Below are 23,981 nucleotides of genomic sequence, written 5' to 3'. Positions count from 1 at the left end.
TGTTCCCAGATACAATCCTTATAGTGTGGGTTAGGGTATCTATTTCCTTGATGTTCTTGCCATACAGCTTGATGTCGTCCATGAACATCAGATGGTTAATTCTGTTGCCTCCTTTCTTGAGTTGGTACCCAGCATCCATCTTCTAAAGTATTTTTGTCATGGGAATCATGGCTACTATGAAAAGTAGTGGGGACAGTGAGTCGCCTTGAAAGTACTGTATTCCAGTTGCGCACTGTTTTCCTCTGCCCCATATATTTGCAGGCATTCTATTAGCCACGTGTGCGGTATCATGTCGAAGACTTTCTTGTAGTCAATCCATGCCATGCTTAGGTTGGTTCTCCTTCTCTTACTATTCTTCATTACCATTTGTCTATCAGGAGCTGGTCTTTTGTGCCCCTACACTTCCTTCTGCAGACTTTCTTTTGGTGGTCTTTTGGTGGGGGATGGTGTTTGTATCCTATAGGTAGTTGTATAGCCTTTCACTGATGATACCTGTTGGTAACTTCTGCATTATTGGTGGCAGGCCTGTAGTTACTTGCTGTATTTCCCTTGTTCTTGTCTTTCTGTATTAAGGATGTTCTCCCTGTGGTCATTCATTTGGGTGCATGGTGGTTTGTGATACAATGCTCAAGTTGTTCTGCTATTCATGGGTGTAGGGCCTTGAAGTTTTTGAGCCAGTATCCATGGACTTCATTGGGACCTGGGCCTTTCCAGTTAGGCCTTTTCTTTAGTTGGTGTCTGACTGTGTCTGTCATAATCTCAACCAATCTTCGTTTTATTCTCCCCATTTCCTGTGCTTTGATTTCCTGGAGCCATGTTGCATGTTTGTTGTGTGATATTTAATTGCTCCGTATGTTTTCCAGAGTCTCTTACTTGGTTTGGCTTCAGGAATTTCCTAGTGGTTGTCTTCCCCTCTTAGTTGGCTGTGTAGTCTTTTCTGGTTGATTCTGAAGAGTTCGTTCTGTTGGTATCCTTTATTCCTGTTCATGTATCATTGGATCTTGTGTGCTTTGGCTTTAAGCCTGTTTTATATCCTCTAGTGTGTTGTTTAATTCCTTCTCCTGTACTTTGTATTTCTCATTCAGTTCCTCTCGTGTTTTCTTGCTTCTTAGCCTCTTTTCTACCACCTCTTTCAGTTTACTCAAGACAGATCTCATAGCCATTTGTTTTTCCGGGCGCCTTTTCTAAGGCGGTTGCTGTTTTGGTTTCTGTTGGGTTGGTTGTGATGGTGGTGTTGGTGTTTGTATCCCCATGAGTTTTGCTACGAGCCTTGCTCCTGCATATGCCAGGTTATTTGCTTCTGTGATACTGGTGGTGTGGATTAGTCTCATTATTTCATTAACTTCACTTGCTTTTTCCCTTAGTTTCTTTGTGTTGTAGGCTTTCATGGAGGGGATCTTTGTTCTTTGTTCTTTCTGTATCTATTACATACAGATATAGAAAAAACAAAGATTATTATTATTATTATTATTAATAACACTTGATAATTTAAAATAATAAAAAAATATAAATATAAAAAAATCAATACTAGAAATAATCAATTAGCAAAAAGCAATCTGCTTGCTCTTCTGGTTGATGCACCCAGAGATTCCCCTTTGACTCACTCTTCTCTAACAAGTGTCATACATGAGGTCTCTCTGGTCAGAGCTACTCAGTCCTTGCAGTAAAACAAGCCTACTGCTCTGCCTTGAGCCAGATGTTCTGACTGAAGGGTATAAACTTCTCTTCTTTGGTAGTTGTCTATGCTTCTAGAAACTTCATACAGTCTTGCCCACCTCAGGAGCTTTGGCTTCCAGAGTGAGATGTATGGCTTGCATCCTCTACAGCTTAATGCACCACAGAGCCCTTGGGAGAGGCCTCAGAATGAGATATCGTCCTGAAGACTTTTTCTGTTGGCCTTAGCCTCACTGTAGCATGTAGGCAAGCTGAACAGCCTTTCTTTTCCTTACCTCATTCTTGAGGGTTGGGATCCCTCTCATTCTCACTGTTCATGATTTTGTGTGGAAACCTAAACCCCATTAGATTCTTCCAAGAGATCTACGAACTTCCTGGTTCACCCCCGCTTGGATTTTATGATTGGGGAGCTAGATGAGATGGCACAAGACTAGAGGTTGAATGGGCGAATGACTCTCTCTCTCTCTCTCTCTCTCTCTCTCTCTCTCTCTCTCTCTCTCTCTCTCTCTCTCTCTCTCTCTCTCTCCTTACTTTTTCTGCTGGCCAAGTATGTGCCAGATGGGACATGATGTAGGTATGAAATGTAACTCTTATCTCCTTTCCCTTTTAACAAGGGGAGTGGAGTAAAGCCAGCTGCCTTTTGACTAGTAGTATCATATCTTTACACAGCACTTGGCTCTCCAGAATTTTTCTTGTGTGAGAATAGAGAAACTTCTCATTCTCCCAGTGCCAGATTGTATAATAGGTTACTGGAGTCATTGGGCCCTTGCTCATATTCATAACTGGGAACATGACATTTCTGGGTGAATATTCAACTTGCCAGTCGGCTGAGAGGTTATCCTCCCACCTATGAAGTGGGTTTCCTACATAAAAAGTGATAGTTTGTATTTAAATACCATAGGAGCAAATGCCAAATTTTTAGTCTTTTATATTTTTCTTAGGTATACAAACCAAGGCCTACAAATTAATCTCACCTCTATCATCCCACATAGTTCTGGATCCTGGCTAATGGCAAGTTGTTGAGGATTTTCCCCAACTGCCCCCCTACCACCAATTAACCACCTTGTTACCAAGCTTTAATGACTATTTCTAGTGTGCATTAAAGAATATACCCACATAAAAGGCTCTAGTTTGTACACCAAGGAAAAATACAAATTACTTGAAAAATTTGGTTTAATTTAGCAAATATGACAAGTGGCTCCCTGACTAAGGGATGAATTGCTCACCTATGGCTACTGATTCACTTAGTTACAAAAGCAATTCATGTTTTGCATTTGCAACTTTGATGGAGTAATGACATAAGCAAATGTAGCAGGTTTGCAATTTGTAAGACACCTATACTGAATAGTGATACTAAGTTATTAGATGGACTAACATTTATTCATTAATATATGTAAACAACATACACAAAAACAAATTATACTGAAATAGGTGAATTATGATCCAATTTTCTTACAAACTAATTCAGTACTACTCCCATCAATAAAAAGTTGATTAAATCAATGCAAAATAAAAATGACGTATTTTTCAAGGTAAAACATAACTATTACAATCAACATATTGTAAGAAACCCTGTTCACACATACTAAGAAAATTTAGTAGACATAACAATACAAAAGGTTCATCCATTACACAATGGCAATAAAAATGTTGCAAAAAGTTATAAGAAAATCATGCATTCCACATTGTGCACCTGCAAGCATCTACATCTCATCTTGCAGCTACCATAAAGCTCTCAAAACTTCACACCAAATTTATAAAATGTGACAATAGTAAAATATTTGTTGTGTTCTACCATTTTAAGAAACTATATACATGATTTGTACTTCAAAACCAGTATCCACAAATATACACTGTTTTATACCAAAGAAATGGTGGATATTCTGTATGTTACCTACATAAAGCAATAGAATTTATTCTTACTGGTATTTTAACAAGAATATGGTTAACTAGAATTCTTGGAATTCAGTATCTTCTCCAAACTTTGAATTCTCAGAATTCAATATGTGGTGAGTAACATTTTAAACTAGTTTTCTAAAAATGAACTCTTGAACTTCTACTATCAACACAGACTGTAGATATATAATGAGATTTTCATGCATTATAAGAATGCAAAAAATACCATAACATAAACATACAAATAGTAAATGTGAACAGTTACAGATAAAATCAACTGGTTCATGACCTAAAGAATCAGAAAATTTGCATCACCTCTTTATATGGCCACTGCAGTACAGAATTTAGAAAATAAACATAGTACAGTATTTCTTTAGCCACATGACTTACCACTACAAACTTCTACAAATACACTGACTTCAGCCATGTTATATAAAAGTATTTATTATGTGCATGATAAACTACCAATGTAATGAACTGTTACTCGCAACTTGCACGATCATTAACATACTTCTTCATATTTAACTGATTTGGAACCATTTCTGTACATATAAAAAAGAAACTCAAAATGACATGCACATTCTTAAGGAAGGGTTCCAAATTCAAAATCTGAACCACCTAGTGCTACTGTCTATCCTGGATCCTTACAAAATATATAAGGAATTATCATTATCATGTTAAAACTAGTTTATCATGACCAGTGATTCACATTCTAAAATCATTTACATAATGAAAATAGAAAACTGGACAAAGATATGTTAAAAGTTAGACAGCTACGTGGTGCAATCAAAAGGAATGGATAAAAAGTCATAAGAGGAAAGCAATGCAACTGCAGGCCAAAGAAACTTTGCAAATTCTTCCCTGTGGTCTCCACAGTGCTGCTGTACAAGACATACTACAGGAATATCTAACAATTAACAACAAAACAATCAATGGTGGGAGGGGGATGAGGAGAGAACAGTTATGCCAACAGACTGCATGAAGTAAAATATAACAAATTCTCAAATTCTAGGTCTATTATGTTAAATATCTGTCCTGATTATATTTATCACCTATTCTTTATCAATTTTCTACTTTTTTTAAAACTATGCTTTGATATTACATTACTAAAAAATTACCCCCCGTTCTTACATGTAAAGGTGAGGCCTTCCATAGGTTGGAGGTATCCCTAACACTACTGCAGCATATGCTAATCTTACCCAACACAGGCAGTACTGCCTTGCCTAACTTGTGAATAAAATTATTTACTTTACTGGTACTGTAAAAGGAATTATCATCAACAAAAGTATCAGCAACATTCCCCGGTACCAGCTGACCCATCATCATAACTAAATATGCCTTAACACATTCCTATCCATATTCAAGGAGAAACTCCAGAAGAAAGAAATACAGTCTACCCATAATTGAAAGGAAATAAAGGGTAAAATAGTAACCAGTAAACATAACACAAAGACCACACAATAAACATGACCATCATATGAAGCACCAAATCATCATTCATATGCATACACCAGCTTGTTGACGCACGCTACGTGTGCCGAAACCGGGGCCTGCTGTCTCCCTTACCCTCCTGATCCCCTACCTACCCCGGCCCCACCCGGGGCAGACAAACAGGTTTGCAGGAGGAGGGTAGATGTCTCCCCTGCCCTCCCGTTCCCCCTACCTGCTCCGTCCCCACCCAGGGCAGACAAACCAGTTTGCAAGGGGTGGGTGGCTGTGTCATGTCTCCCCTACTGTTACCCAGGGGAGGACAAACAAGATCAGATCCTCTCAGATTTTATCATTATAGATACTAGAAATGTAAAACATTCAACCAGGCTTACCAAACTAATCACTGGTCTAATAATTCACTTCTGTTTCTTATAATTAACAACCAATTTGCTATTTCATGCAAAACACTGGTATAAATAATGGCAAGCACTAACAAACCACCAAATCAAGAAACTGCTGTTTGCCGATGTTAGTTATTGTACCTATCGTATTGCATTAAGGGTGTTGACTTGTTCAAAACTTACTAATTCTCAATGGTAACTTTCAAAAGAAACAAATACTATATATAACAGGCAGGCTGCAAAACATTTTGCAGTGGGTGAAAGCAACCTTCAAAAACTGGTAGTGTCACACCTTTACTTCATTTAAAATTTATTGCATCTATAAATAAATGTAAGCTGCATTTTTTAGCCAACCTCTGTTAATTTACAAAAAAAAGTATCTGAATTATATTTCATTTAGCAATGAATGCCAATGATATTTGTAAAACTCAATCAACTGATGATTTTAAGATTTTAAATATTAACTGATAGCTAATGGCACATGATTGCATTGTGCACATTTTATAATACAATAATACAATAACAACACAGGCAATATAACTGGATGCAGTAAGACATTTTTTCTAGTTATCATTATTTCAATTACAACAGTACTATGTGCTGTATTTGACTTCCGCAAATGAATACGGTCAGTGTGACAGCCTAATTGGGGCTGACAGTTCACACACATTTTGACGGCCTACTCAATAGGTCTGCTATGTCGCACCCAAACTCAGGATGACTTACTTCAGGCATTGGCGCACAAAATGAACCTTATGACTGATACTACCCTCCACAGGAGAAAAAAATTGGATTTTAGAATTACAGATACAGGATTGTAAACCTCTATACTGAAACCTTTTGTCCTGAATATACCCTGCTGAATAGTGAAGGTGATACGGCAGCAGACCACTTAGGGCAGTTATGAGCTCACCAATTCCCATGAATTAGGGAAATGGTGGGATCAAATTGTACTTTTTATTCTATTATTTATTGATATTATAAAATCACATTACTTTGCCAATATTTTATACAATTTCATCAGATATATGCATTCAAATGGAAAACTTAGCATTTGTAATATATATATGCATTTAGTCGGGGAACAATGCAAAGGCAGCAAAAATATTGAAATGGCTGGAATACATATGTCACTGGTTTCAAACTCATCATCTTCCAACTTTTCTATTTATTAAGATAGTGGGATTCCTCTGCTCAATTCTGCTCAATTCATGAAAATATGTGGAGCCATGTTCTCTTGGTGGCAGAAGCTGTGCCAAAGAAACTGCATCCAAAAGTACTAGGTTTTAATACGAAAAATATGTTCTGTTATGGAACATTCTTTAATGTAAATTGATGGTACATAATTATTATTCGCAATAAGCTTTTCTATAATTTAAAAGCATACTGATGATACAGTATCACTTGGACTGAATGGATCACTAATACTATCCTTGCACGTGTGTACTGTATACACAATGTAAGGTGTATCATTTCAAAGTTACCCTGTACAGTATAAAAGAAATATCCACAGAGGCTTATGGATCTCCCTACTGAATCCCCTTGCTGCATGGATTCACTCTGCTCTACTCAGATGGACCCCTTTGTGGTCCTTGAGCATAAACCTTGGATAAGGCAGTCATGTTTACCGAGCTCCCAGATTCCACATTAATCAATGAGAAGAAAATAATTACTTTTAAACCAAACTGAGTATCATTTCAAGAGTCTAATACACAGACCTAATGCTTCTTTTTCTCTCCTCTAACAACTTTAAAATCATTCTTTTTGTTATATTTTCCTTGTTTCTTCCTGTTATTTTTTGAATTTTGATCCTTTTGGTTTGCGTCAGCATCATCATCATCATCATCAAACGGTTTATCTTTACCACGTGCCTCTTTCATTTGTGACTGAGATGGGAATTCAGGTCTCCATAGGAAAGCACACAAACCTTGGGAGAAAAAAATAAAAAATAAGTTGTACAAAGTACCAGTACAGCATACATACTCAATAATGGTAACCTCACTGTGGTTCTGATGATGAAAATTCCTAACGCTTTCAAATTTAACAGTGTACAGTTAGTTTTACGCACAGCCAGTTACAAACCCTGACACACGATGTCTGCAAATGGAGGACTTCTTCTGATATATGACTAGGTATGAATGAATGATTATATGTTACTGGCCATCATAACTGAAATGGTTACCAACACTGATATAAATTATAGGGCTATGTTATTTAATGTAATGTTTTTAATTTTAAACACAATTAAAAATGTATGAAAAATTAAAATATTTAGCTGAATACTAGCTTTGAAATGGACTTGAAAATGCCACTGTCATCTTTCACAATTTCACTCTATAAGGTCTGGGTAAGAATGTATGTCACCTTCACCTCATGCCTCAGAGAGAAGTCTACTCTAGGGTCCTAGGTCCTAAGACTGGGACATGCTGATAATAAGACAGTCACCAGGATATGGCTGGTACTCACCTAACATTAAAAATCTATGCATTAGATGGTGAACAGCCCATCTGTAAATGGCAGAGAACACTCTCTCAACTTGTATTTTTGTACTGTACTGTATGTCTTAAATTTCAAACAAAATTTCTGAGCCATAGTAAGAAATCATTGCACAAAGGTTCATAATTCACTGGAAGCAAATACAATGAAGCACTCTCTGCTAAACTCAATGAAGCATCCTTTGCTAAATTAACATGCTCTTTATTACCAAATAGACTTGAATGTTCAAGAACCCTACCAAATATTATTTTATTCCTCTGCTCTTCATCATGTGGAGTTGTAGTAAAATAAAACTAACAGTGGTACCTCTGGCAAAAAATAAATAAATAACGATTTCATACTTCTCTGTTTTTGAAAGTAGAGTATGTATGGTTATTTTTCCGTTGAAATCTCTGACTACAGCAAGCTTGATCCCAAGCTGAAAAATTGAAATCAAAGTTTCCTACATATTCTTCATTTCTAATAATGTGATAAAGACCATGAAAAAATACTCCTATATCCTGAGCAATGGGAAAATGGTGTTATAATTCAACCTTACTATGCCAGACATGGTTCTCCCTAGGTATAATAATGCCCAGGGAGAACACAGCTGTCAAAATGACTAATGAATTTAGAACTGCTTCCTTTAATTGTAGTGGTGTTTAATCTAAATTACCCATTATTAACCCTTAAACGCCGACTGGACGTATCGTAAGTCGACTAAAATTGTCTGTCGGGTGACGAGCGGACATACCGTACGTCGACTACAACAAATTTCAACCTTTGGTCAACTTGACTCGACCGAAATGGTCGAAAAACGCAATTATAAGCTAAAACTCTTACATTCTAGTAATATTCAATCATTTACCTTCATTTTGCAACAAATTGGAAGTCTCCAGCACAATATTTCGATTTATGGTGAATTTTTGAAAAAACTTTCTCCTTATGTCCGCTCGCTAACTCGGCTGAAAATTTCAGAAATTCTTTCGTCACTTTGTCGTAATTTTTGCACCATTTTATATTAGCCGTTACATAAATTTTTATATATGAAAATGTGTGCAATTTCATGTAAAATACAACAAAAAAGAACCCATGGTTGTAGCTTTTATCAGTTTTGAAATATTTTCATATAAATCACGATAAGTGCCAAAATTTCAACCTTCGGTCAACTTTGACTCGACTGAAATGGTCGAAAAATGCAATTGTAAGCTAAAACTCTTACATTCTAGTAATATTCAATCATTTACCTTCATTTTGCAACAAATTGGAAGTCTCTAGCACAATATTTCGATTTATGGTGAATTTTTGAAAAAATTTTTCTCCTTACGTCCGCAAGCGGGAACTCGGCCGAACATCTCAGAAATTCTTTCGTCACTTTGTCGTAATGTTTGCACCGTTTTATATTAGTCGTTACATAAAGTTATATATATGAAAATGTGTGCAATTTCATGTAGAATACAATAAAAAATAACTCATGGTTGTAGCTTTTATCAGTTTTGAAATATTTTCATATAAATCATGATAAATAGAAAAAATTTGACCTTTGGTCAACTTTAACTCGACCGAAATGGTCGAAAACTGCAATTGTAAGCTAAAACACTTACAGTCTAGTAATATTCAATCAATTACCTTCATTTTGCAAGAAATGGGAAGTCTCTAGCACAATATTTCGATTTATGGTGAATTTAAAAAAAAAAAAAAAATTTTTTTTTACGTCCGCACGTTACGAATTCATGCATCATTGTGTGATAATATTTTCTCTGTGTTGCTTTGATCGTTTTACAATTTGTTATATACCAAAATAATCGCAATTTAGTGTACAATACAAAGAAAATAAATAACTCATTAGCTTTAACTGTTTTGCTCACAGCGTGATTTGTATACAATTATATATGAAATTTTTTTTCGCGCTGTCATATATTTCAATATTTATATATGATATTTTTTTCATTTCTGATGGTTGCATACTAAACTTCAGGCAATGTAAAAAAAAAGGAGCCAAAAATGAGCTCTTAATCTTAAAAACTAAGTGTGCTGTGATTTTTTGAAAAAAACTTTTTTTCCGCTTCGGCGCTAACTCCCGAACACCGCCAGCATACGGCAGACACTTTCGTAAATAGAGGCTCGGCGTTTAAGGGTTAATGAGCTCTGTAAAACTTCAAATGTTATATTTTTACAAGACACTTGACTATGTCCTGATGAACTAAATTTGTTGAACTGTGTTCATAATGAGTTTAACTCTTTTTCACTATTGTCTATGAGCACTCAGGATGGTATGCTTGTTGGTCAACCCATGGGGGGGTTTAGTATTTTATGGAATAAATACCTTGCTGTCTGTAGCACCATAATGAAATATGACCATGATAGGCTTCTAGGGATTTCTATAACATTACAAGGACTGCAATATTTGTTTTTGAATGTATACTTAGCTTACTTTTGTCCAGGTGACAAAAATGACTATACTGTAATATGTATATTGGAAAAATTGCCTCTATTGTTGACAATTGTGATCCAGCTGGTATTGTGGTGATTGGAAATTTTAATCCTAATCCCAAAATTCCTTTTATGCCGAGTCAGAGCAACTGCGCATTACCAAAGATCTTATAACGTCAGATACTACAGTGATACCTTGTGACACATTTACTCATGCCAATAACAGGTCATTGTCACATTCTTGGATGGCTCATTGTACATCTTCATAATCGATGCACAATGCAATAACAGACTTTAGAGTAGGTGGGAATTACTGTGGATCAGACCATTTTCCAATGCAGGTCACTTTAATTTACAGAACTTGCCTCCAGTTGCTGTGTTGGGTGATGATCGGGAGGGAAAATGAACTGGAATTTTAGTCATTTACACTGATTTGTGTACAAATTTCTATTCTGTTTTCTGGCAAGAGACTGGATTTTGATCCTAGACACCCAATATGTGCTTGCTATGGGGATGTGAAAATCCTAGTCACCATAGGTATCTGAAATCTCTCTTGATCATTTAATTTATACTCCTCACCACGTTGGTAGGGAGGTTTTCGGTAGCATAACTCCTGGGAGACACTGTATTCCAGGATGGAACGACTTTATCAAGGATATCTACTTTGCCTCTAGTGAGGATTTCAAGGCATGGAATAAAACATCGGCTCTCCACAATTTGGGCCATTAGCATGTCTGATGAGACAAGCTTGAGCTGAATTTAAATATACCTTGCAACAATGTATAGTGCATGAAGATGATATGCGTGCAATGGCACTGTCTAATAAACTGCATAATACTGAAATCATTCCATTCTGGAAGCAGGTGCAGTCACCAAGGAAAAATGATTTTTCAGTTCTTCCAGGGCGGGTCAACGATGCAATGGGGAATGAAACAATTGCTGAACTGTGGAGAAATAAATTTAGCCATATTTTGAATTCTCTGAATGATCAAGAGTGAATTTTTAACCAAGATATCAATGATGCCTGATGTGTGACAATAAATGAAATTCTCTCCACTGTAAAATTAAAAAAAAAACCTTGCTAATAACAAGGCTGTAGGCCTTAATTCTATTCCAAATGAATTTTATAAAAAAAAAAAAAGTGCTCCACACAATGTACTGATCACAGTATCTATTATTTCTGAGCTCGTCCCTGTGTCAGCCGGTGAAATTCCTATCAAGCACGAATTTCTAGGTATAGATATTGCTAAATATACCAGAGAAAAAGCTATCAGGAAATGCTGGGGTTACTACCCCCAGATCGAACATCTATTATGGAATAGACGTCGGTGTAGGTAAGGGTGAGTGATTGTTGTCACTGCCACAGGACTGCACTCTGTAGATATCCCAATGACAAAACCCCCGGAACATGAGGAGCCGATCTAACGCCCGCACTCACCTGCCCGCCAACCGACGACCCCAGCGCCATCTGTACTCATTCCATACTAGCACGTTTTTCCTTTTGCCCTAATTTTCCTCGAGTTTCATCATGTCTTCAAGCAATTTCACCGTTGTGAAGTTAAGTACCATCTTCTTGTGGGGTTTCTATTATCAGTGAGGCTTTTATTGGCCCGTAAGTTAATATTTACAGGGTCATATACTGGACGCTCCCCGGCGTTCGCCGCCTCCGCCATGATGACCTTGAGGCACACCCTTACAGCTTGTTTCTGCAGGGGTTTCTCTTGGTCGTTACAATTTTACTCATGTTTCGTAATTCCCCTTCAAGAAGTTCCTTTTGGAGGTGTTTATCTATGTCGGGCGGTTCCTGGTACCTTGATTAGCATCATTCTTCACGGAGGCTTCCTCCCCTTATCTTGGTTCTTACAGTTAATTCACGGCTGATACCAGGCTCTCGCTCGGATAGATTCCCTCTCCAAGGTGGTGCTTTCTTTTGTCAGTTTCTCTGATTTCTAGTGTAATGGATGACATGGATAATTCGGATCTATTGTGGTCCGGGATCGGCGTCAGGTGAAGCCAGTTGGCTGCCTACCTCCTGCTCGCCTCGCTCGGTTAGGCTATACGCTTGGCACAAGTTCTTATAATTTTGTATATTCAATCATATTACGTTTACTTATGTAGTTTTTGGTTAACTTTAGCGGTACTTATCACAAATTGATCCTAGCCTAGCCCTCTCGCTTCAGTCGGTGGGTTAGGCTATTCAGGTTAGGCTTTGGCATTGTCTTAGCTCCCATCTCTCCCTGTGTCGCTTGGTGGGGAGGGAGGGGTAGGCTGGTCGAGGAGTTCCGTTTGTTGTTCCATCCGCCTCACCGCCCGTTTTCGGGTTTGCTAGGGCATCTGAGGCCCCCATCCCCTCCTCCCTCTAATGAGGGAGAGAAGGAAAAATAAAACGGGGGATCTTCTTTATGCATTGCCCTTCTACCCTATGGGTCGGTTGTTGGTTGGACTACGTTACGGGAATTTCTCTCCCTTCCACCCCTCTTCCTCTCCTCTCTCTCCTCCCTTTTACTGTCTGGGCTGTGCCTTCAGAGGAGGGTGAGAGTTTGGCGTTGCTATAGACTAATGCTGTTGTCCTATCCTCCCCTAGTACTTTTGGTGAGTGTCATGAGTCTCCCTGCGAGCAGGAAGTCGATACGTCTGTGTAGATACCCCGCGGGGAGTTTTAGTCAGTGTATAAGGGTTCCCCCGTCCACTTGAACATAACTCTCGATTCCACCATTCTATGTACTGCCTCCCTGACTTTGCCAGCGGTGTGTCATCTCCCCGCGTGTGGGATGTCGGTCTCTTCGATCGTCACCCCGTGGGGGACAAGTCCGGTTCCCAGTCGAGAGTTACCCACTCTCCTGGCCTCCGTTCTAGTGTCAACCGCTCGGCTAGTGTTTCGTTGGTTCGCTCTCCTCCGGGTCGGGCTGAACTTCGATCACCCTCAGGGTTTAAACATTTCCCAACTGGTTCCGCTCCGCCGTCCCCGGCCCTCCCGTTGCCTTCTTACCTGTTACCACTCTGGTGGTTCTGGTTTTCAGTAGGTTGGCCTTAGTCACACCTAGTTCTCCAGCTGTATACTAACCGGAGGTAATGATTTACCCCGCCCTCCCCGCTGTAACCAAGTGGCGGAGGCACGGGATCTCGGAGGGGTCTGCGCCGGAGCACTTTGACCAGCAGTGTATTGCTATCCTATGTTGTTAACCATTTACTTACTACCGGTCTCCGGCAGTAATTATACCTTAAGTTAATTCTACAATTATGAGTTGCATGATCCTAAGTTAAGGTCCTACTCCGTCGAACTATCTCCGGAGTTTCTTGATTTAATGTGTGTCATGTTTTGCTCTGGTTTATCGTCCCGCTGGAGCATTCCGGCGGGTCCAGTATAAATTAATGCTTGCTGCCGGACTCCGGCAATAATTATACTTAAGTTGATTTTATATTTAAGAGTTGCATGATCCTAGGTTGAGGCCTGCTCCGTCGAACTATCTCTGGCACTCCTTAATTTAGTGTGTGTCATGTTTTGCTCTGATTTATCGTCCCGCCGGAATACTCCAGCGGGTTCGGTATAAATTATTTAGCATGCTCCATTACCTGCTGTTGTTTAAGGCCCCTATCTCCGCCGGTTCTGCTCCGGCGCGCCTTAAATTAGTGTGTTCATATACCTTCTCCTACTTACAGACAGTACGTTGTGAGGAGCCCGGGTGCACTGCTGTGCTGCACCAGCCCTATGGGCACGTTGTCTGCCGCTCTCATTCGGGCTGTGCAGTGCGTATCGACGATCTTATCGTATGGCACCCGGACGGTTGTGAGGTTTGCTTCGCTCTATACGAGCGTGTCCAGGACGAGTCGGTAAGCCTATAGTTACTGCCTTTAGTTTACCTGGTTGCCTCAATTGTTTCAAGTACGTTATGTTCTTGATATATTGTTTATATATACAGTATCTCTTTACCGAGCGCTAGGTAAGTGAGGCAGTGGGGGCGGGCTCCCTTTTTGATTCCCCTTCATCCACCGCTTCTTCTTCGTTTCAGGGCTTTCAAAAATCTTCTTACTTGGAGGACAGGGCGCAATCTGCTGTCCCCTAGTTGAAGAAGTCTTGGAAGGCGAAGGGCTATAAGTCCGCAGCCTCCCGCAAGGCAACTCCCTTCCCTCCGGTGAAGCCACGGGACGCTAGTCCGGCGGCTTCCGCAGGCAAGGCCACTCCCTCTGCTAAGGGAGCGAGTTTGAGGGCAGCTAAGGCTAGCCCTCCTCCCCTTCCTGCCTTTGACCCGGAGGCATTTGCTGGAATGCTTTTACAGAAGTTTTCCTCGGAGGTTGATGCGAAGCTTAACAAGCTTACGGTGAGGCTGCAGAGCCAGGAGAGTATGCTCTCCGGGTTCATGCGCTCCGGTGGGTCAGCAATGCATTATCCCATTCCGGATGCCTCTGCCCTCCCTCCATTTGACAAGGGAAATCCCTGGCATTTGGCCCTTCATGCTCCCCGGCATGAAGATACCCTAACGATCAAGGGTCTAGGCACGCGCAGGCTCGAGGAGTTCGAATTCTTTCCTCCTGATCTGCTGCCCCCCTACCCAGGCTTCGCCAGGCTGACAGAGGAAGCTTGGGTAAGGACGGATAAGGTCCCGAAGGAGACAGTGATCTTCCCAAGGGACCAGGCACAGTCTACACTGATGCGCACCTTTAATGAGTGGCAGGCGGAGAACACGAAGTTGACCCCCTTCAAGGGCAACTTCACGATGTTCTCGTTGGGAGATAGGATCCCGACCCCCTGCATGACTAAGGTGGCTCTCGCAACCGCCCAAGCATGCTCAGAAGGTAAGCCGTTGCCTCAGCTCCGGGAGACTGATCCCACCTCTCTGGTCTTCCCCGGAGACTATGAATTTTGGAATGATGCCCCGGCCACTTTTACAACGGGTAAGCTGGACCCGGAGTGTGCATCCACCTTGTTCAGCGAGCAGCTTCCCAAACTGCCGGAAGCCCTCCTGAAAGCTGAGTTTGAGGCTAGGTGTCGGTTGAGCCGATCATTGAACTCCCTGTGCCTGGCGGAATCAACCGCAGTGACGTTTTATGATGAGCCACTCTTCCAAGTTGTGACGAAGTCTCTGTTTGCGGGATTTCAGGCGGACTTGTTTGACTTCATGGTAGCGTGGATGAACTGCCGCAAATTCATCTTCGCCGACGCTACCATAAGACATGAGCCTAACAAGCTCATGAAAAGCTCCTTCTGGGGAGCTAGTCTCTTCCCGGAAGAAGTCAATAATGCCCTGGCTGAGGCAACCAGGGCAAATCAGAGTCTGCGCTCCCGCTGGGGTATCCCCGCCTTTAAAAGGAAAACCCGAGTCTGCCGGCCCTCAAAATAGACCTGGCAAGAGATACAGGAGGCACAGAAGACAGCACCAGCAGGCTGTTGTCCAGGCTGTACCTGTCTCGCAAGTTTGCCAGCCTTCTACCTCTAAGGCCCAACCTCAACAGTTCATGCTGGTGCAGCCAACTCAACACTCCCTTGCCGCGCCTTCCTTCGTGACGTCTCTGGTATACAACCCCTCCTATGAGGGCCAGGGGTCGTTTCGAGGCCTTTATAGGGGCGCAAGGGGGAGTAGAGCAAGGGCCTCCTTCAGAGGCAAGGCTGCCACACGACCCCTCTCCCGGGGGAGAGGAGGCCGAGGTAGAGGAGGCAAACCTGCACCTTCCCAGTGAAACCAGTCAGGTGGGCGGCAGACTTCACCTGTTCAGGGACCAGTGGACCTTCAGTCCGTGGGCCCACAGTATAGTCTCCAAAGGTTTGGGGTGGAGTTGGATCAAGGGCCCTCCCCCTCTGATCAGATTTCATCAGCCGTCTTCCAAAGCTCTGCAGGACTTTGCGGCGGAATTACTCCAAAAGAGGGCCATAAAGAAAGTGAGACACCTGAAATTTCAGGGCAGACTGTTCAGTGTTCCCAAGAAAGACTCCAGTCAACAAAGGGTAATCTTGGATCTCTCACGTCTCAATCTTTACATACAATGCAACAAATTTCGCATGCTTACAATCGCGCAGGTACGGACTCTACTTCCTCGTGGAGCCGTCACCACCTCTATAGATCTTTCAGACGCATATTATCACGTCCCGATTGCACGGAACTTCTCTCCCTTCCTCGGTTTCAGACTGGGGAAACAAGCCTACTCCTTCAGGGTCATGCCATTCGGGCTCAACATAGCACCCAGAATTTTCACAAAGCTGGCGGACACGGTAGTGCAGCAGTTACGGTCCCGGGGGATATCGCTGGCCGCATACCTGGACGATTGGATGATCTGGGCATCCAACGCCGGGGAGTGCCGGAGAGCTACGGCCATGGTGATCGAGTTTCTGGAATCCCTAGGCTTTCAGATAAACAGGGCGAAGTCCCACCCAACTCCGGAGGCTCGATTTCAGTGGCTGGGTATCCAATGGGATCTGATTTCGCACAAGCTGTCTATTCCGCCAGCCAAACGGAGAGAAATAGCCAAAGCCACCAGGCAATTCCTCAAAGGCAGGAAAGCCTCTCGCAGAACGCAAGAAAGAATCCTGGGTTCTCTTCAGTTCGCATCCGTAACAGACCGGCTCCTAAAAGCAAAACTGAAAGACATAAACAGAGTGTGGCGGAGACGAGCCAATGTCAAGCTCAGGGACAAGGTGTCTTTAATTCCTCCGGTGCTGAGGAAAAGACTCCAGCCGTGGTCCACAGTCAAGGGTCTTTCGAAGTCAGTTCCCCTTCAATTCCCTTCCCCAGCTCTAATAATCCACACAGACGCTTCGTTAAGCGGCTGGGGAGGGTACTCACCAAAAGAAAAGGTACAGGGTACATGGTCCACTCTGTTCCGTCAATTCCACATAAACATTTTGGAGGCAATGGCAGTGTTTCTAACTCTGAAGAAACTTTGCCCCACCAACCAGATTCATATCAGGCTGGTGCTGGACAGCGCAGTAGTGGTACATTGCATAAACAGAGGGGGTTCCAAATCGAGTCGGATAAACCAAGTGATGATAGCCATTTTCTCCCTAGCAGAGAAGCACGGCTGGCACCTATCAGCTACCCATCTAGCAGGAGTCCGGAATGTCATTGCAGACTCCCTGTCCAGGGCAACTCCGCTGGAGTCAGAATGGTCCCTGGACGTAGCTTCTTTCAGATGGATATGCCGTCAGGTTCCGGGCCTTCAGGTGGACTTGTTTGCCACAGAGAGCAATCACAAACTCCCTTGTTATGTTGCTCCCAACCTGGATCCTCGAGCTTACGCTACGGACGCAATGTCGGTGGACTGGAACAAATGGCAGAAAATCTATCTTTTCCCGCCAATAAACCTGCTGTTAAAGGTGTTGCACAAGCTCAGGTCATTCAAAGGTCAAGTGGCCCTGGTAGCTCCCAATTGGCCGAAGAGCAATTGGTTCCCTCTTCTTCTGGAGCTCAAACTACGGTGTCATCAAATACCCAAGCCACAGCTGACTCAAGTAGTGCAAACATGGACTGTGTCAGCTTCCTCAAGAATTCTGAATGCCCTGGCTTTATGGACTTTATGAAATTCGCCGCTCAGAGAGGTGCGGATATTGATCCCATTAATACTCTGTTTCTGGAATCAGATAAAAGAGATTCTACCCTCAGACAGTACAATTCAGCAGTTAAAAAGTTAGCATCTTTTTTGAAGGAATCTGAAGCTCAAGTCATGACCACCAATTTGGCAATATCATTCTTTAGGTCACTGTTTGAAAAAGGTCTGGCTCCGGCCACCATTACCACAGCAAAATCAGCTTTGAAAAAGGTGTTTTTGCATGGCGTTAAGATTGATTTAACAGATTCATATTTTTCATCCATTCCCAGAGCATGCGCTCGTTTGAGACCAGCGACCCGTCCACATACGGTTTCCTGGTTTCTTAACGATGTTCTAAAATTAGCCTCAGAAACTAATAACGATCAATGTTCTTATTTGAATCTGTTAAGGAAGACATTGTTCCTAATTAGTCTAGCTTCAGGTGCCAGAATATCAGAACTGTCTGCTCTCTCTAGAGGTGCGAATCATGTGGATTTTCTCCCGTCAGGAGAAGTTCTGCTTTCCCAAGATCAAACGTTCTTAGCAAAAAATTAAGACCCTCAGGATAGGTGGTCCCCCTGGAAGGTTGTTCCTCTTCCACAAGACCTGTCTTTATGCCCAGTCGCTACCTCGAGGGCCTATTTACAGAGAACTTCTCAGTGTTTGTCTGGTCCTCTTTTTATCAGGGAAAAAGGAGGAACGCTTTCTTTAAAGGCTATAAGACAACAAATTCTGTACTTCATTAAGCAAGCTAATCCGGATTCAGTCCCTAAGGTTCATGATATCCGAGCAGTGGCTACCTCCACTAATTATTTTCATACCATGAATTTTGATGAGCTTTTCTGGGCTTGTCCTGTGTCGCTGAGTGAAATGTCCCTATACAGCACACATTTCTAGGTATAAGTATTGCTAGATATACCAGAGAAAAAAGCCAATAGGATGCCAGAGTTACTACCTCTGGATCGATACATCCTAATAGGATGTCGGTATGTCATCTAGGAGCGAGTGGAAGCCACTACCACAGACACTTTAACCCAATAGACTCCTCCTCACCAAAACCCCTCTGCCTAAGAGGTGCCGATACAACGGTCCCACCACCGCTACTACTAATTCTACCCACAATGCATCATCCGCTTATAGCACGCTTTACGAGCCACTCGTGATTTTTTGTGGTGCTAATATTTTATGCTTATTTTCATTTTTTGGATTATCTCGCTTTCATGATGGCATCATCTGATCAAGGAACATCTTCTTCTAAATTGAGTATTCAAAATTGAATGTTTTTGGTATGCGAACGGATTATTTTGTCCTGTTTATTGTTTCGCATGATCGACTGAGGGCCGCCATTTCGTGTTCGTTCATGGCGGCTTACTACAGTCTTTTTATATGATTGCTTTCTTTCGTTCAATCGATAGAATTTACAATTACTACATTCTTTTTATGATAGTTTCAACTTTCGCTCGATCTGACGCGATCGACTATTATTTTATACCTTAGAAGTTGAAAGTTAGGCCTAGCCTAGTTTTCCTTTATTTACCGTTTGTAGACATATTTAATATGTCATTATGTCATTTATTATGTGTGTATTAGTTCTTGAGTCTATTTGGGTGGTGTTGTTAGCCTACCTGACCAGTTCGGCCTTGCCGATTCGTGGAAGGTAGGCTAAGTTGGCCCCAGTCTTCCTTCCTCCTTGGCCTATAGGCCTGAGTTGGTACGGTTTTCTTGGGTGGCCTTTGTTCGGGTTTGAGTGCAGGCCCTTCTTCCCTGACCAGTTGATTCTTCAATCCTGGAAGTGATGTTGGCGCTAGCGCTCTTTCTCGTTCGAATTTTTGGCGAATCCTAGCCTACATTTCCAGGAGGTGCCTTCTGGAGGTTATGTTAGGTGATAGTACCATGTTCATCCTTTCGCCTTATCTCACCCCCTGTATATCAGTCTCTTTTGTCTTGGCTCTCCCATTAGGGCATTTTAGAGCTTAGCTCATTTGCCCTTTTGGTTGAGATGACACTTCGTGGAAGGTGCCTAGGCACCTGACCTGTTGTTGTCGCCATGTTTTCACTCCCGTGTCTTCCCCGTTCCGCCGTCCGGACCTGTTCTGGCGGCTATCGTTAGCTCGCTTTAGCTTCTAGCAGAAACTTTAGCTTGAGCGTCGTTGTCGTTTGCTTACGGCGGAACTGGAGAGAAGCTGTTATAAATTTTACTAGTAGTAATTGTGATTTATTTTCTGCTCCTGCTTCTCTACCACTCCGTCATCCGGACTCGTTCCGGCAGCTATCGTTAGCTCGCTTTAGTCTTAATAGGACTTTTGCTTGAGCGTCGTTGCTTTGTTATCGGCGGAATTGTAGAGGAGCCGGAATGATATGAGTTTTGTTACTGTTATTATTTTCTGTGAGCGAAGTTTAGTGAATTAACCTGACTCTTCACGTCGGCGAATAGCCTTCCCTGGTTGTTGATTTCTGTGCAATTAGTTAATTTATCGTGATGTTCCGGCGTCACCGGAATTGCTTTCCGGCGTGATCCGACTCAGGTCTGGCCCACCTGTTTAGGATTTCATCGGAGACTTCCGCCGTAGCCACAGTTTTCAACTCCGGTGTGAGGCAGAATATTTACTCTAAGTTTTTACTAGTTTAGCCGTTCTGCCGCCTATTTTAGATGCTCATGTATAAATTTTTATTATAGGTGGTACATTGCCAGGAGCCGGGTTGTAACGCCTACCTGCAGCAACCCTGTGGCCATGTAGCATGCAGATCGCATGCCGGTTGTGCAGTCGAGGTCGACGACCACCTCGTCTGGCATCCTGACGGCTGCGACGTGTGCTACGCACTTTATTTAGACGTGGTTGATGATTCGCACGTTAACCTTCAATTGTATTTAACACAGTTAGTTTAAATAATTGTGTTTATATTTGATATAAGATAATATCCTTGTCAATCCCATTTATTGACATGAGATTTAATTAACAGGCCCCTCGGTCCCGTCAAAGCTTCGTCTCTAGCGACATTGAAGATCTGGGTTGGCGGCTTTGGGCGCAATGTTGGTCAGGGCGTCCTTATGTGCTGGCAGAGGATATCTGCAACATTCTTTACCCAAATGCTAGGGCCTCTGCAGCCGTAGCTCCTGAAGTAGCTGAACCCTGATCAACAGAATTAGGCTAGAAACCCAGGTCTCGCCAGAAGATCAAGAGCTGTGCAGCGAAGTGGCGAAGAAGTGGCCAACATCAACCTGGACGTTGAACCAATGGCCATCGACCGGAGGAAGGTAGGGATGTAAGTGAGGCAGGTAGTCTTATTAATCCATTATCTCTCAATTCTCCTGTGTCTTCGTCTTCATCCTTCCAAGGATTCTCTAAGAGCTCCACCCTGGGGACCCGTTGGGTCGGTGATCCCCAAGGTGAAGTCCTCTTTGAAGACGAAGACATTACCTAAATTGACTAAACCCCCGAAAACCTCATCTGTACCTAGTTCCGCCAAGGTTTCATTGACTCCGAAACCTTCGACTTCCGCCCAGAAAGCTTCTCCCTCTTCTAAGGGGTCGAGAACAAAGTCGAGCAGGTCGAAAAAGCCTGACTTTGACCCTAAAGCTTTCGCGGAGTCCATGATGAGAATGTTTTCCGAACAGGTCTCTTCTCAGTTCGAGGCAATGTCTCGTGATCTTGCCTCGAGTCTTGAGTCGTCAGGAAAGTTCGTTCAATCCTTGGCGGACAGGTTAAAGACGCAAGAGGAGTCGCTGGCCGGACTGGTTAGTTCAGGTCCGGTACAGCAACGGTCCTATCCCATTCCAGACGCCTCTAAGCTTCCAGCTTATGAGGATTCTAACCCTTGGCGTCTTGCCTTTAATGCCCCTTTCGCTAATGGTAAATTAACCATTGAAGGTTGTGGCACCCGCCCTGTGGAAGATTACGAGTTCTTCCCAGCGGATCTTGTTTTTCCCTTCCCGGGGTATGCTCGGCTTTCCGAGGATGCCTTGGTGAGGGAAGATAAGGTTCCCAAAGAAACAGTGATCTTCCCCAGGGATCAAAGCGCAGTCGGCATGGGTTAGATCCTATCTGACTGGGAGTGTTCGAACACTAGATTGACCCCTCATAAGGGGCGGTTTACGATGTTCACAGTAAATGAGGATGTCCCGACTCCTGCACCTCTAAAGTGGCAGAATTAACCCTTCAGGCCGGAACAGAGGAGAAGCCTATGCCGCAGCTTCGTGAGACGGAGCCTACTTCTCTGCTCTTTCCAACAGATTTAGAATGCTGGACCGGAGCTCCGGAAACCTTTACAGTGGGTAAACTAGATTCGGAGTGCGCTTCGAATCTCTTCAGTGAACAACTACCCAGGCTTCCGGAGTCCCTGATAAAAGCTGAGTATGAGGCTAGGTGCCGTCTCAGCAGATCTATCAATTCCGTCACCTCGGTGGAATTGACGTCTGCTGTTTACAAGGATGAACCTCTGTTCAGGGTCCTGACAAAATCACTACTGGCCTCATTCCAGAGTGATTTGTTTGATTTCATTGTGGCAAGGAGGAACTGTCGAAAGTTTGTTCTGGCTGACGCGACCATCCGTCATGAGCCGAACAAGCTGATAAAATCCTCTATCTGGGGACCAATCTATTCCTGAAGATATGGTCAACTCAGTAATCAGTGAGGCCTTCGGATCCGGTGGGGACTCCCCTTTAAGAGGAAGTCATCAGAATTTTCGGGGCCCCAACCTAAAGGCAGGAAGAGGTCTAGGAGGTTCCATCCTTATAAGGCACCCCAGACCCAGACAATTGTTCAGACAGTCCCGGTAGGTCAGATTGCCCAGCCCTCCACCTCCAAGGGACATCCACAATACGTTGTACTGAACCAACCGGCCCACCATCCCGCTGGTTCAACAACTTATGTTTCTCCTGCTTTCAACCCTACTTACGAGTCCCAGACCTTTCAGGGCTACCGCCAGTCCAAGGGAAATAGAGGTAGGGGGAGCTTCAGGTCTAGATCTGGCCCCAGACTCCAATCTCGAGGTAGAGGTTCAAGAGGAACTAGAGACAGCAAGTCTTACAATAAATGAACATCCCCAGGTAGGTGGGAGGTTACGCCTCTTCAGGGACAATTGGACATTCAGTCCATGGGCCCACAGTATCATTCAAAGGCCTAGGGTGGAGCTGGGTAAGGGGACCCCTCCACTTGTCAGGTTCTTTCAGACTCCAACATCAGATCTGTTAGACTATACAGAAGACCTTCTTTTAAAGAAGGCGATAAAGAAAGTCAGACATTTAAAATTTCAAGGACGCTTATTCAGCGTGCCCAAGAAAGACTCAGACAAGAGAAGAGTGATTTTAGATCTGTCAATTTTAAATTCTTACATTCAATGCGACAGGTTCCAGATGTTGACCGCCTCTCAGGTGCGGACCTTACTTCCCGTGGAGCCGTCACCACCTCTATAGATCTTACAGACGCTTATTATCATGTTCCAATAGCAAGAAACTTCTCCCTTATCTGGGGTTCAGACTGGGAAGACAGGCTTACTCGTTCAGGTAATGCCTTTCGGACTGAACATAGCGCCCAGGATCTTCACCAAACTGGGGAAGTTGTGGTACAGGAACTGAGATCTCAAGGTATCAAGGTGGTGGCTTATCTGGACGATTGGCTAATTTGGGCCTCCAGCGTCTCCGAATGTCAGAAGTCGACAAAGTTAGTGATTCAGTTCCTAGAGTATCTGGGCTTTCATATAAACATAAAGAAATCTCGTTTAACCCCGGCAACAAATTTCAGTGGCTGGGCATTCAGTGGGACTTAAGCACCCACAAACTTTCAGTTCCCCCAGCAAAATGCAAAGAGATTGCCAAAGCAACAAGGCAGTTTCTCAAGTGCAAACGAGCCTCTCGTCGCACTCAAGAAAGAATCCTGGGTTCCCTCCAGTTTGCGTCAGTAACAGACCTTCTCCTCAAAGCAAAACTGAAGGACATAAATCGAGTGTGGCGAAGTCGAGCCAATTGCAAATTCAGAGACAAAGTCTCCTCATACCTCAATCTTAAAGAAAAGACTTCGCCCCTGGGCAACGGCCAAAAGTCTTTCCAAATCGATTCCATTACAATATCCCCCTCCAGCCCTGATCATCCACACGGACGCATCTCTGACTGGTTGGGGGGGCTATTCGCAGTACAAGAAGGTTCAAGGAATCTGG

The 23,981-nt window shown here is 42.9% G+C and overlaps 1 protein-coding gene across 1 annotated transcript in view; it reads right to left on the bottom strand.

Annotated features, from left to right (window-relative positions):
- Window positions 1-3,032: 3,032 nt before the first annotated feature.
- LOC136850568 (DNA damage-binding protein 2-like) overlaps window positions 3,033-23,981 on the bottom strand; it is a 336,700-nt gene continuing 315,751 nt past the window's right edge. Inside the window, exon 10 of the mRNA XM_067124193.1 lies at window positions 3,033-7,329. Coding sequence (XP_066980294.1) covers window positions 7,121-7,329 — 209 coding nt within the window. The 3' untranslated portion in view covers window positions 3,033-7,120. The remainder of the gene's footprint in view (window positions 7,330-23,981) is intronic.

The sequence above is a fragment of the Macrobrachium rosenbergii genome, chromosome 22, assembly GCF_040412425.1.
Source record: "Macrobrachium rosenbergii isolate ZJJX-2024 chromosome 22, ASM4041242v1, whole genome shotgun sequence".
NCBI lineage: Eukaryota > Metazoa > Arthropoda > Malacostraca > Decapoda > Palaemonidae > Macrobrachium > Macrobrachium rosenbergii.
Note: the sequence above shows the minus strand (reverse complement) of the source record. Positions and strands in the feature narration are given on the sequence as shown.